This window comes from Salvelinus fontinalis, chromosome 9 (assembly GCF_029448725.1).
Source record: "Salvelinus fontinalis isolate EN_2023a chromosome 9, ASM2944872v1, whole genome shotgun sequence".
Lineage (NCBI taxonomy): Eukaryota > Metazoa > Chordata > Actinopteri > Salmoniformes > Salmonidae > Salvelinus > Salvelinus fontinalis.
The window spans coordinates 34,255,015-34,269,618 of record NC_074673.1 but is presented as its reverse complement, the minus strand read 5'-3'; the positions used below and the strand labels follow the sequence as shown (position 1 = coordinate 34,269,618).

Below are 14,604 nucleotides of genomic sequence, written 5' to 3'. Positions count from 1 at the left end.
GCACCGACTCCGTTAGCGTCTCTCGAGTGAGCCATGTTTCCGTGAAGCAGAGAACGTTACAATCCCTGATGTCTCTCTGGAATGTTACCCGTGCTCGGATTTCATCAACCTTATTGTCAAGAGACTGGACATTGGCGAGTAGTATGCTAGGGAGTGGAGCGCGATGTGCCCGTCTCCGAAGCCTGACCAGGAGACCGCCTCGTTTGCCCCTTTTACGGCGATGTTGTTTAGGGTCACCGGCTGGGATCAGATCCATTGTATTGGGTGGAAGGTAAAACCCAGGATCCGCTTCGGGAGAGTCATATTCCTGGTTGTAACGATGGTGAGTTGACGTTGCTCTTATATTCAATAGTTCCTCCCGACTGTATGTAATGAAACCTAAGATTACCTGGGGTACCAATGTAAGGAATAACACATAAAAGAACAAAATACTGCATAGTTTCCTAGGAACGCGAAGCGAGGCGGCCATCTCGGTCAGCGCCGGAAGACATCAGGGTATCTGTATGGTACATGGGAGCATTGGAGACAACATATTGTACTGGTCCACCATTGCTCATAAGACAGAACATTGTGTCCTTTCCAGGGATTCTATTTCTATGATGGCTGCTCTGTTCTTTAACGATCTAGCATTTGGGCTGTGGTGAATGCCTCTATCTATCACAGGACATAATGGGAGATGCCTGTGCTTACTGTTGTAGTGCAGCCTGCAAAGCAGGAGGACAGGTAGGTGACTCCGTTGGAGCCGCACACTGGGCTGACTGAGGAGGTGTAGCAGTTACAGTTACTCATGCAGGGGACCTCTGGTTTCTCGCCCACCCGCAGTGTCCTGGAGAGAGAGGGAGAGAAAGAAAGAGAAGGGAGAGAGATACAAACAGCTGTTCAGACTATACTGTGTACATATAGGAATGCTATTATGTCCCTAAATAAACAAGTTAAACAGTGCAAAGCACATTTCCAGTTGGTGAGTGTAGGGTAAGTTGAGCCAAATGGGAAGTTGAGCCATCTCTGTTTCTAGGAAATCATAGACAAATGAATCATTTGACCAAATATTTAGAAAGGGGTCATAATTTCTTGGAGTTTGTGAAGGGAGAAACCACAAGGACAAATTGGTAAGCAAGTTAAGTCTAAAAAACAGATTTTCACAAAGTCAAATAGATTTTTTGTGTTAGATTGTTCTATAAATCAGTTGGGGTCTCTATAAGCTTCAATATGAGGTCCTAACCCTAGCATGAAAGTGCATCCTTGTAGCTGTGTTGTCTAATATAGTCAAAATGTTTGCCTTTGGGTAAATTGAGCCAATGGCCATGGGCTAATTTGAGCCAATGGTTGAGCAGATGGCAAGTTGAGCAAATTGAAGTGTTTTCTTCCCAGGCGTAATGCAAGGCATTATGAAATTAGTAGCAAAATGAATAGGAAATATAGTCAAGATGTTGACAAGGTTATAAATAATGATTTTTAATTGAAATAATAATTTGTGTCCTTCAAACTTTGCTTTCATCAAATAATCCTCCATTTGCAGCAATTACAGCCCTGCAGACCTTTGGCATTCTAGTTGTCAACTTTTGAGGTAATCTGAAGAGATTTCACTCCATGCTTCCTGAAGCACCTCCCACAAGTTGGATTGGCTTGATGGGCACTTCTTATGTACCATACGGTCTAGCTGCTCACACAACAACTCAATAGGGTTGAGATCCGGTGACTGTGTTAGCTGGCCACTCAATTATAGACAGAATACCAGCTGACAGCTTCTTCCCTAAATAGTTCTTGCATAGTTTGGAGCTGTGCTCTGGGACATTGTCCTGTTTTAGGAGGAAATTGACTCCAATTAAGCACTGTCTACAGGGTATGGCATGGCGTTGCACAATGGAGTGATAACCTTCCTTCTTCAAGACCCCTTTTACCCCGTACAAATCTTCCACTTTACCACCACCAAAGCACCCACAGACCATCACATAGCTTCCACCATGCTTGACACATGGCGTCAGGTACTACTCCAGCATCTTAAAAATGTTTCTGCGTCACACGAATGTTCTTCTTTGTGATCCGAACACAATGCATAGTCCGGGTAGCCATTTGATTAGCTGTTCAGTAGTCTTATGGCTTGTGGGTATAAGCTGTTTAGAAGCATCTTGGTCCTAGACTTGGCGCTCCGGTACTGCTTGCCATGCGGTAGCAGAGAGAACAGTCTATGACTTGGGTGGCTGGAGTCTGATAATTTTTCAGTCCTCATTTTCCTGTAGTCAACAATTATCTCCTTTGTCTTGATTACGTTGAGGGATAGGTTGTTATTCTGGCACCACCCAGCTAGGTCTCTGACCTCCTCCCTATAGGCTGTCTCATCGTTGTCAGTGATCAGGCCTACCACTGTTGTGTCGTCTGCAAACTTAATGATGCTGTTGGAGTCGTGCCTGGCCATGCAGACGTGGGTGAATAGGGAGTACAGAAGGGGACTGAGCATGCACCCCTGAGGGGCTCCAGTGTTGAGGATCAGCGTGGCAGATGTGTTGTTTCCTACCCCTACCATCTGGGGGGGACCGTCAGGAAGTCCAGGATCCAGTTGCAGAGGGAAGTGTTTAGTCCCAGGATCCTTAGCTTAGTGATGAGCTATGAGGGCAATATGGTGTTGAACGCTGAGCTGTAGTCAATGAATAGCATTCTCACGTAGGTGTTCCTTTTGTCCAGGTGGGAAAGGGCAGTGTGGAGTGCAATAGAGATTGCATCATCTGTTGTTCTGTTTAAGCGGGAATGCAAATTGGAGTGGGTCTAGGGTTTCTGGGATAATGGTGTTAATGTGAGCCATGACCAGCCTTTCAAAGCACTTCATGGTTACGGATGTGAGTATTACGGGTCTGTAGTCATTTAGGCAGGTTACCTTAGTGTTCTTGGGCACAGGGACTATGGTGGTCTGCTTGAAACATGTTGGCATTACAGACTCAATCAGGGACATGTTGAAAATGTCAGTGAAGACACCTGCCAGTTGGTCAGCACATGCCCGAAGCACACGTCTTGGTAATATGTCTGGCCCAGCGGCCTTGTAAATGTTGGCCTGGTTAAAGGTCTTACTCACGCCGGCTACGGAGAGCGTGAACACACAGTTGTCCAGAACAGCTGATGCTTTCATGCATGCCTCAGTGTTGCTTGCCTCGAAGCGAGCATAGAAGTGATTTAGCTCGTCTGGTAGGCTCGTGTCACTGGGCAGCTCGCGACTGTGCTTCCCTTTGTAGTCTGTAATAGTTTGCAGGCCCTGCCACATCCGATGAGAGTTGGAGCCGGTGTAGTACGATTCAATCTTAGTCCTGTATTGGCACTTTGCCTGTTTGATGGTTCGTCTGAGGGCATAGCGGGATTTCTTATAAGCGTCCGGGTTAGAGTCCCGCTCCTTGAAAGCGGCAGCTCTAGCCTTTAGCTCAGTGTGGATGTTGCCTGTAATCCATGGTTTCTGGTTGGGGTATGTACGTACAGTCACTGTGGGGACGACGTCATCGATGCACTTATTGATGAAGCCAAGGACTGATGTGGTGTACTCCTCAATGCCATCGGAGGAATCACAGAACATATTCCAGTCTGTGCTAGCAAAACAGTCCTGTTGTTTAGCATCTGAGTCATCTGACCACTTCTTTATTGACTGAGTTACTGGTGCTTCCTGCTTTAGTTTTTGCTTGTAAGCAGGAATCAGGAGGATGGAATTATGGTCAGATGAGGGGGCGAGGGTTGCTGATAATGGGTCTCTGTACGCCTATGTAGATATTTAATTTGAAAAAAATCTGTAGTTTCCAGCTACAATAGTCATTTACAACATTAACAATATCTACACTGTTTTTATGATCAATTTGATGTTATTTTAAAATGGACAAAACATTTGCTTATCTTTCAAAAACAAGGACATTTCTAAGTAACCACAAACTTATGAACGGTAGTGTATGTAGATATCTTTGTTAGAAAGAATACTATATTTTCCTTGACAGAATGATGCTGAATAGCTCAACTTACCCCACTTTCCCCTACAAGCTATTATCCTGTAATTGTTATTTAAAAAATTTAAATAAAAAATCGGTGAAAACAGATTTAGTAAAACGTATATTCTGACAAATGTTTCCATAGTCAGAGTGTAGCTTTGTTCCCACTTTCATCAAACACCCTGCCCCCAACAGGAGCACTGCTATTACATATGCTAAACCAGTGTATGTACAGGCTGTTCTTACTCGTTGCCATAGGCGACGGTCACCCCAGCGACAGGCCCTGTGTCACAGCCAAGGAAGAGGAAGGAGACGTAGCAGGCGGTGGAGATCAGGTTGACCAGCATGGCCATGCGAATGGCCCCCAGGGCTGAGAGGTTCAGCTTCTTGACCAGAAGCCCCCCCAGGAATATCCCCAGACAAGCACAGGGGATGGCCGTCATACCTGGAGAGAGTTAATACCACCAGGTTAAGCTAATCTCCTTCTCATATACTGCACTGATGCTTCTCATTGTACTGCTCTCTGTCTACTGTGTGGCACCAGGGGGTCTGGGGCTGTATGTATGTGTGTGTATGTGAGAGAGAATGTGTGTGTGTGTCGTGCATGTGCATGCCACTCACCTAGTAGTTGATTGGCTGAAGAGGTTGTGAGGTTAAACTGCTGCTCCAGGTACTTCCCCAGGAAGGCAGCGAAGCCAGCCACTACACCAATCTCCATACAGGCAGCCAGCGTGATGCAGGTATACACTGGGTTGGACAGGAGGTGCTTGGTCACTTTAGGGATCACTGAAAAGAGAAGATCCTTAATATCAAAGCATCACATGGACACAGACATCTCTCTCTTGCTATAAATAAAAATCTGCCAGTTACACTAAACTGGTGTAAGGTTAATATAAAAATCTGAAAACATTTTGTAATTTGTATGTAGAATGTATTTTATTCTTTCCTCATAACTAGTAAAAAGCTACATAATTTCAGTAGAAGAAGAGGATTTAATTCCCTTGCTTTCTTTTCTCATAACAGACAACATATATCGTACACTACCCCAGATGACTTACCAGACAAAACAGTCCAGACTTTACAAAACAGAATCTGGAACTGTGTTTTTCAAATCGCAGTTTTGAGAATAAACATTTTCATAAAATAAAATAATCCTACAGCAATGGGAAATGTGAATTATTATGTGGATTATAATTTATTTTAAAAAGTTGTGAGGGTAGATACATTTTTCGTTAGGGCAAATCAAGTCTGACATTTTTAAGTGGAAATTACTAACCTTAGAAGCCTTTAAAAACCTTGAATATACTACAAGTTTGCATAAAATTCGCAGCAAAAAAAGTGATCAAATGAAGATCCTACATTTGCACCTACAATTGAAGTCGGAAGTTTACATACACCCTAGCCAAATACGGCACAATCTCCGTGGCGGAGATCTTTGAGGGCCATACTCGGCCTTGTCTCAGGATGGTAAGTTGGTGGTTGAAGATATCCCTCAAGTGGTGTGGGGGCTGTGCTTTGGCAAAGTGGGTGGGGTTATGTCCTGCCTGTTTGCACCTGTCCGGGGGTATCGTCGGACGGGGCCACAGTGTCTCCCAACCCCTCCTGTCTCAGCCTCCAGTATTTATGCTGCAGTTTATGTGTCGGGGGGCTAGGGTCAGTCTGTTATATCTGAAGTATTTATCCTGTCTTATCCGGTGTCCTGTGCGAATTTAAGTATGCTCTCTCTAATTCTCTCTTTCTCTCTGAACCCTAGGACCATGCCTCAGGACTACCTGGCCTGATGACTCCTTGCTGTCCCCAGTCCACCTGGCCGTGCTGCTGCTCCAGTTTCAACTGTTCTGCCTGCGGCTATGGAACCCTGACCTGTTCACCGGACGTGCTACCTTGTCCCAGACCTGCTGTTTTCAACTCTCTACAGACAGCAGGTGTGGTAGAGACACTCTGAATGATCGGCTATGAAAGCCAACTGACATTTACTCCTGAGGTGCTGACCTGTTGCACCCTCGGCAACCACTGTGATTATCATTATTTGACCCGGCTGGTCATCTTTGAACATTTGAACATCTTGGCCATGTTCTGTTATAATCTCCACCCGGCACAGCCAGAAGAGGACTGGCCACCCCTCATAGCCTGGTTCCTCTCTAGGTTTCTTCCTAGGTTTTGGCCTTTCTAGGGAGTTTTTCCTAGTCAACGTGCTTCTACAACTGCATTGCTTGCTGTTTGGGGTTTTAGGCTGGATTTCTGTACAGCACTTTATTTATTTATTTAACCTTTATTTAACCAGGTAGGCAAGTTGAGAACAAGTTCTCATTTACAATTGTGACCTGGCCAAGATAAAGCAAAGCAGTTCGACACATACAACAACACAGAGTTACACATGGAGTAAAACAAACATACAGTCAATAATACAGTAGAAAAAATAAGTCTATACAATGTGAGCAAATGAGGTGAGATAAGGGAGGTAAAGAAAAAAGAAAAGGCCATGGTGGCGAAGTAAATACAATATAGCAAGTAAAACACTGGATTGGTAGATTTGCAGTGGAAGAATGTGTAAAGTAAAGATAGAAATAATGGGGTGCAAAGGAGCAAAATAAATAAATACAGTGCGGGGAGAGGTAGTTGTTTGTGTTAAATTATAGATGGGCTATGTACAGGTGCAGCAATATGTGAGCTGCTCTGACAGCTGGTGCTTAAAGCTAGTGAGGGAGATAGGTGTTTCCAGTTTCAGAGATTTTTGTAGTTCGTTCCAATCATTGGCAGCAGAGAACTGGAAAGAGAGGCAGCCAAAGGAGGAATTGGTTTTGGCGGTGACCAGAGAGATATACCTGCTGGAGCGCATGCTACAGGTGGGTGCTGCTATGGTGACCAGCGAGCTGAGATAAGGGGGGACTTTACCTAGCAGGGTCTTGTAGATGACCTGGAGCCAGTGGGTTTGGCGACGAGCATGAAGCGAGGGCCAGCCAACGAGAGCGTACAGGTCGCAGTGGTGGGTAGTATATGGGGCTTTGGTGACAAAACGGATGGCACTGTGATAGACTGCATCCAATTTATTGAGTAGGGTATTGGAGGCTATTTTGTAAATGACATCGCCGAAGTCGAGGATCGGTAGGATGGTCAGTTTTACAAGGGTATGTTTGGCAGCATGAGTGAAGGATGCTTTGTTGCGAAATAGGAAGCCAATTCTAGATTTAACTTTGGATTGGAGATGTTTGATGTGAGTCTGGAAGGAGAGTTTACAGTCTAACCAGACACCTAGGTATTTGTAGTTGTCCCCATATTCTACGTTAGAACCGTCCAGAGTAGTGATGTTGGACGGGCAGGTAGCGATCGGTTGAAGAGCATGCATTTAGTTTTACTTGTTTATAAGAGCAATTGGAGGCCACGGAAGGAGAGTTGTATGGCAATGAAGCTCGCCTGGAGGGTTGTTAACACAGTTAACACAGCCTCCCGGGTGGCGCAGTGGTCTAGGGCACTGCATCGCAGTGCTAGCTGCGCTAGCTGCGCCACCAGAGTCTCTGGGTTCGCGCCCAGGTTGGGCTGGGTTCGCGCCCAGGCTCTGTCGCAGCCGGCCGCAACCGGGAGGTCCGTGGGGCGACGCACAATTGGCATAGCGTCGTCCGGGTTAGGGAGGGTTTGGCCGGTAGGGATATCCTTGTCTCAGTATGTAAAATGTAATAAAATGTATGCACTCTACTGTAAGTCGCTCTGGATAAGAGCGTCCGCTAAATGACCGAAATGTAAATGTATAATCTCCACCCGGCACAGCCAGAAGAGGACTGGCCACCCCTCATAGCCTGGTTCCTCTAGGTTTCTTCCTAGATTTTGGCCTTTCTAGGGAGTTTTCCCTAGCCACTGTGCTTTTACACCTGCATTGTTTGGGGTTTTAGGCTAGGTTTCTGTACAGCACTTTGTGACATCAGCTGATGTAAGGGCTTTATAAATAAATTTGATTTGAAATACATTTCAACGCAGTTTTTCTACTTAGTTTATTAATACTTCTGATCCACTGGAATTGTGATACAGTCTGTAAACAATTGTTGGAAAAATTACTTGTGTCATGCACAAGGTAGATGTCCTAACCGACTTTCCAAAACTATAGTTTGTTAACAAGAAATTTGTGGAGTGGTTGAAAAATGAGCTTTAATGACTCCAACCTAAGTGTATGTAAACTTCCGACTTCAACTGTACCTACCTCAATTACCTCATAGCCCTACAAATCAACTCGGTACTGGTAACCAGTGTATATGGACAATTTGTCCTTTTCAACATTTTTCTCTCTGCATTGTTGGGAAGGGCCCGTAAGTAAGCATGTCACTGTTAGAATGGAATTAAGAAATATATAAATATTAGGATGAGCAATGTCGGAATGGCATTGACTAAAATACAGTAGAATACAGCATATACAAATGAAATGAGTAAAGCAGTATGTAAACATTATTAAAGTGACCAGTGATTCCATTTCTATGTACATAGGGCAGCAGCCTCTAAGGTGCAGTGTTGAGTAACCGGGTGGCAGCCGGCTAGTGATGGCTATTTAACAGTCTGACAGCCTTGAGATAGAAGCTGTTTTTCAGTCTCTCAGTCCCAGCTTTGATGCACCTGTACTGACCTCACCTTCTGGATGATAGCGGGATGAACAGGCCGTGGCTCGGGTGGTTGTTGTCCTTGATGATCTTTTTGGCCTTCCTGTGACATTGGGTGCTGTAAGTGTCCTGGAGCGCAGGTAGAATGCTCCAGGTGATGCGTTGGGAATACCGCATCACCCTCTGGAGAGCCCTGCGGTTGCGGGCGGTGCAGTTGCCGTACCAGGAGGTGATACAGCCTGACAGGATGCTTTCAATTGTGCATCTGTAAAAGTTTGTGAGGGTCTTAGGGACCAAGCCAAATTTCTTCAGCCTCCTGAGGTTGAAGAGGCGCTGTTGTGCCTTCTTCACCACACTGTCTGTGTGGGTGGACCATTTCAAATTGTCAGTGATGTGTACTCCAAGGAACTTGAAGCACTTCACCTTCTCCACTGCGGTCCCGTCGATGTGGATAGAGGCGTGCTCCCTCTGCTGTCTCCTGAAGTCCACGATCAGCTCCTTTATTTTGTTGACGTTGAGGGAGAGGTTATTTTCCTGGCACCACTCCGCTAGGGCACTCACCTCCTCCATGTAGGCTGTCTCGTCATTGTTGGTAATCAGGTCTACAACTGTTGTGTCATCTGCAAACTTGACGCGGCCCATCAGGAAGTCCAGGACCCAGTTGCACAGGACAGGGTTCAGACCCAGGGCCCTGAGATTGATGATACGCTTGGAGGGTACTATGGTGTTGAAGGCTCAGCTATAGTCAATGAACAGCATTCTTACATAGGTATTGCTCTTATCCAGATGGCATAGGGCAGTGTACAGTGCGATGGCGATTGCATCATTTGTGGATCTATTGGGGCGGTAAGCAAATTGAAGTGGGTCTAGGGTAACAGGTAAGGTGGAGGTTATATGATCCTTAACTAGCCTCTTAAAGCATTTCATGATGACAGAAGTTAGTGCTACGGGGCAATAGTCATTTCTTTGGTACAGAAACAATGGTGGACGTCTTGAAGCAAGTGGGGACAGCAGACTGGGATAGGGAGAGATTGAATATGTCCGTAAACACTCCAGCCAGCTGGTCTGCGGATGCTCTGAGGACGCGGCTAGGGATGACGTCTGGGCCGCAGACTTGCAAGGGTTAACACGCTTAAACATCTTACTCACGTCGGCCACAGAGAGCTAGAGCCCACAGTCCTTGAATGCTGCCATCTATCCACTGTTTCTAGTTTGGGTAGGTGTTAATAGTCACAGTGGGAACAACATCCCCTATACACTTCATGATGAACTCAGTCACTGTGTCCGTGTATACGTCAGTGTTATTCTCAGAGAATACCCAGAACATATCCCAGTCCGCATGGTCAAAACAATCTTGAAGAATGGATTCCGATTGGTCAGACCAACGTTGAATAGACCTTAGCATGGGTACTTCCTGTTTGAGTTTCTGCCTATAGGAAGGGACGAGCAGGATGGAGTCGTGATCTGATTTGCCGAAGGGAGGGTGGGGGCAGGCCTTGTAGCCATCCCGGAAGGGGGAGTCACAATGGTCGAGAGTTTTTGATGCGCGAGTACTTCAGACAATGTTTTGATAGAACTTCAGTAATGTTTTCCTCAAATTTGCTTTGTTAAAATCCTCAGCAACAATAAATGCGGCCTCAGGATATGTGGTTTCCAGTTTGCACTAAGTTCAGTGTAGTTCCTTGAGGGCCGTCGTGGTATTGGCTTGAGGGGGAATATACTCTTGGGAGGTAATACGGTCAGCATTTGATTTTGAGGTACTCTAACAAATCATGGTGGGATACAGATGGAGAACAAGTGATGTGCTACACTATATACAATACATAACAAGTGTTAATTTAACTGAACAAATACTAAATGCAATATAAAGGGACAGAAAAAAAATTCCCCCCTCACCTCTGAGCTGCTGAAAGCAGGTGGGGCCGTTGACAGGCTCATGGTTATTGTGTACGACCCCGTTGCTTGACTTGGGCATCTCATTATAGTCCAGGGGCAGAGAGGTAGAGGGGAGCATGGCCTGCTCACTCTCCCCTCCACCGTCCCTGTCCTTCTCTCGGTCTGACAGGGTTTGGGGGAAGCCAAACATGAAGAGGGATGAGAAGAAGAGCAAGGCACCACACAGGAGGAAGCCCCCCCACCAGGCTCCGATCCACCGAGGGTCATCAGAAGTGATGTCCAGCTTACCTGTGCAGACAGAACACTTTTATCAGACTAAATATTGAGAGGAAAACATTGGCCTCTTGACTTATATTTAACTACTGAGGAATTCCAATGTTAGATTCTAGAGGGAGAGTGTTAATTTAACAATTAGATTATAGGCTCAGAATTCAATCATAATACTATAATGTTAATAAACCAAATTAACATTATTTTGGCTTACCTTGAATAACAAAGTACTTAGCTCTAATTATGTGTTGCTAGGTTAATGGACTTCTTAATTGCTTTTCCATAGAACAGTGTTGGGATTGATGTGAGGTTGTATTTCCCAGTAACTCACTGGTGTCGATGAAGAGGAAGTCCACATAGAACTTGGTGCAGAGGGACCCCAGGAGGAAACCACAGGCAGGCCCAAACACCAAAGTAGAGAAGACGATCCCTGGAATGACATAGAGACAAGTAGAGAGATAAGGCTTTATAGTAGTACAGTAGACAACACGTTAACCATCTCATGGATGAAATGTAACAATTCTAAACTCAACCACAAGGTGGTGAACCATGTTCACTAATCCATGGCTTTTTCCAGAGGGCAGTATGGGGCAAGCTTTATAATGCAGAGGGCCGTAACCAAGGGACTATTTCATTGTAAGGACAAATCTTGTAAAAAAAAGAAAGAAAAGCACAACCATGAAAATCTTTCAAACATGTTACTGAAGCAGAGAAAAAATGTTGTGGTATATTTCTCAAACATGTTACTGAAGCAGAGCAAAAATGTTGTGGTATATTTCTCAAACATGTTACTGAAGCAGAGCAAAAATGTTGTGGTATATTTCTCAAACATGTTACTGAAGCAGAGCAAAAATGTTGTGGTATATTTCTCAAACATGTTACTGAAGCAGAGCAAAAATGTTGTGGTATATTTCTCAAACATGTTACTGAAGCAGAGCAAAAATGTTGTGGTATATTTCTCAAACATGTTACTGAAGCAGAGCAAAAATGTTGTGGTATATTTCTCAAACATGTTACTGAAGCAGAGCAAAAATGTTGTGGTATATTTCTCAAACATGTTACTGAAGCAGAGCAAAAATGTTGTGGTATATTTCTCAAAAATGTCACTGAAGCAGAGCAAATATGTTGTGGTATATTTCTCAAACATGGGATTTTTAAAAGCATGGGATTTCTTAAAAATGTGTAAAAATATCATTAAATGTACAAAATCAAATGAATGCTATGTAAATAATTACGCCCCCAAAAATGCGCCAGAGTCAAGGAAACTGTATTGAACTGCACTTAAACATGTGTATCACCTCTGATCCCAACCAGACAGATTTTGACAATCATCAACCCACTGATGCCATACAATAATGAGAGAAATTATTGTTGCTCATACAGTACATATCGAAGAAAAAAAAATACTTGGTATAAAAGAGACCTACTATAAAACAGTCAAAATCTACAAACTGCCCAGCTCTAATAGTGTGGCCAGCTGGAGCAGGACTGTGGGACCACACATCCTCATTAAAGTGTTATCTGTCAGAGAGTGGGTGAGAGCCTGGCACACGGAGTCAGACAGACAGAGGTGGACAAAGAGCCAGCGCTCATGAGGACCTGGGAGGCTTTATTTGGTCACCTAATCTCCTTTTATCTTTCGACACATTGTCTCCTTTAATGTAAACTGATTCATCGAAAGTGGAAACATAACATCACATTTGAATGTGTTAGTGAGCCAGGCATTGAATATTATGGATAACGTGTGTTAAAGCAGTAAGCAGCTCATGGACCAACTGACACTCCCCAGAGCCTCTGGCTGAAGCTCAGGCCAGTCAGGTCTTGTGCTGTGGAGGCTCAGAGCCCATGGCCATGTTATTACTGAAATAAAATTACACTTAGCGTAACACTGAGCTTTGGCAGGTACTGTTTGAAACGCCTGATGGGCAGACAGACAATGGGAGGGGGTTCGACAGGCAGCACTTCACCCAACACAAGTTCATTCACAGCCAAAAAAAACACAGATACTGTAAATGTCAGAAGATAGAAGTGTGTCTCTTTTTCATCAGGCCTGCACAAGATAAAGTATGTTTGCCTTTTCCCACTAGTGCATGGTAGTCAGATTATGCATTATGGGTGCATTATGGGTTTAAACCCTAAAATAGTAATGTTTTAATCCAGCAATGAGTTTACTGGAATTACACTTTACTTTAAAATGTGCGAACAAAGGACAAACAAAATGATTACGAAACAGTGCTATTTCGGTTGAATCTATTCAGTTGTGCAACTGAATAGGTATCCCACTTCCCTTTCTAGAGTGCAGAGAACACTTAAGCAGAGGTGTGATATTACGCCCTGGTTGACTAATTGTGATGATTTAGAGATACACAAAAGCGGTAGCACTCCTTGCTATCCCAGCTCCCTTTGCAGTTGTGCCCCATTAAAGCGAGGGGTGGAGAGAGGAAGGGAAGGGAGCAGGAGCACCACTGAGTGGAGCACCCGCCTGACATTTGCCGTGCTGGCTCCGGGTCAGCCCGAGCACCGATGGGAATCCAGCTCCAGTCAGCATGACAGATGTTATGCATATGCCTCGAGCAGCCAATTAATGAGCATGTATGGAAAAAATGAGTCAGTTTCACCATTCACTAAATTACACTGGCTTAGATCAAAGCTGTATATACTAGGGATGTACCGATATGTCATTTTTGGCCGATAACGATATTTTCCTTGCCAAAAAAAACAACACCGATAACCGATATTTAACATTTTAGCAGCGTTTTAAGCATTCGAGTACAGTTAAATAGTTGAAACACACACACACGCGCGCGCACACACACACACACACTGACCACAAAGTAATTTTTTGGGCATTTACGTATGTCCCCATTACCAGTAAAACATAATCAAAACCTCATTCTTTCACTTACTTGCTGTGCTGTTTCGTTGTTCATTTGTTCAGTCTCAGCAGGATTTCATCATATATCAAGCAGTGAAGTTTCAGCTCTGTCTGTCTGTGGCCTCTCTTCCTCGGTGTGCACTGTCACTATGCCCGTTTCCATCTTGTCCAGCTGTCTGTAACATTTCACATAAACCCTGTTTCTTGTCTGCATCGAAGTAGCGGTCCTTGTACCTAGCGTCGCCATGGTGGCGACACAGTAGAGGCTCAGAGAGAACGCCACCGAATCGCTTGTTCACAGCCTCTAGTAGAGTACTTTTCCACGTTAACCCGACGGTCTGTGTTGGCATTTTTGTTGAGCAGGTGTTTCAACGCCATGACAGGGTATCACGTCTGCTGCAGACAGTTGAGCTTATTTCTCCAGTCAGTTGTTCGAATGGAGCTAGGAGTGTTCATGTTTCCAAGTTTCAAACATGTTCTCAAATGCCATTGAAATGTCAGCAGCGGCATGAGAACCAGCACATTCTTGAGCATGCAATACGACTTTCCTCAGTAGGAAATCCTCGTGGACCCACTGTGCTGTCAGAATCATAATGCTCATGGGGCTGACATCGCTGGTACAAATGTCAGTCGTGAAGCTAATAGCAGTGACGCCCATATCAAGTAGCTCATGGATGCTGTGTTACTCCGGTAGGGCAGCATCTGAAAAATAGAGCACTTGGTAGTGTGTACCGGTGCTCGACCAGTCGGCAAAGGCCAACATCATCCATGACAGAGAACGGTTGATTGTCAAGGGCAATGAATTGCATTATCTTGGCATTAATGGATTTCATCTTTGAGTTGTCTCTCTGAAATGTTCTTACTCTTTCAAATGACTGCTCGACTTGTTGACTGCTCAATCCACACAGCAGGCATTGTGGGCTAGGTTAGGAATGCTGTGTTGCATGTGTAGCGCTATATTTTTCGTGGTGTCATTACGTCATCTATCTAAGTTAGATAGGTATGCACGTCAGTTTTGACATCG

General features: G+C 44.6%; 1 protein-coding gene across 1 annotated transcript in view; it reads right to left on the bottom strand.

The window, feature by feature from the left end:
• LOC129862469 (solute carrier organic anion transporter family member 3A1-like) overlaps positions 1-14,604 on the bottom strand; it is a 64,950-nt gene that overhangs the window by 5,983 nt on the left and 44,363 nt on the right. Inside the window, exons 3-7 of the mRNA XM_055934182.1 lie at positions 11,037-11,135; positions 10,436-10,723; positions 4,578-4,742; positions 4,203-4,401; positions 691-826 (exon numbers count right to left, since the gene is read on the bottom strand). Of these exons, the coding sequence (XP_055790157.1) occupies positions 691-826; positions 4,203-4,401; positions 4,578-4,742; positions 10,436-10,723; positions 11,037-11,135 (887 nt within the window). The remainder of the gene's footprint in view (positions 1-690; positions 827-4,202; positions 4,402-4,577; positions 4,743-10,435; positions 10,724-11,036; positions 11,136-14,604) is intronic.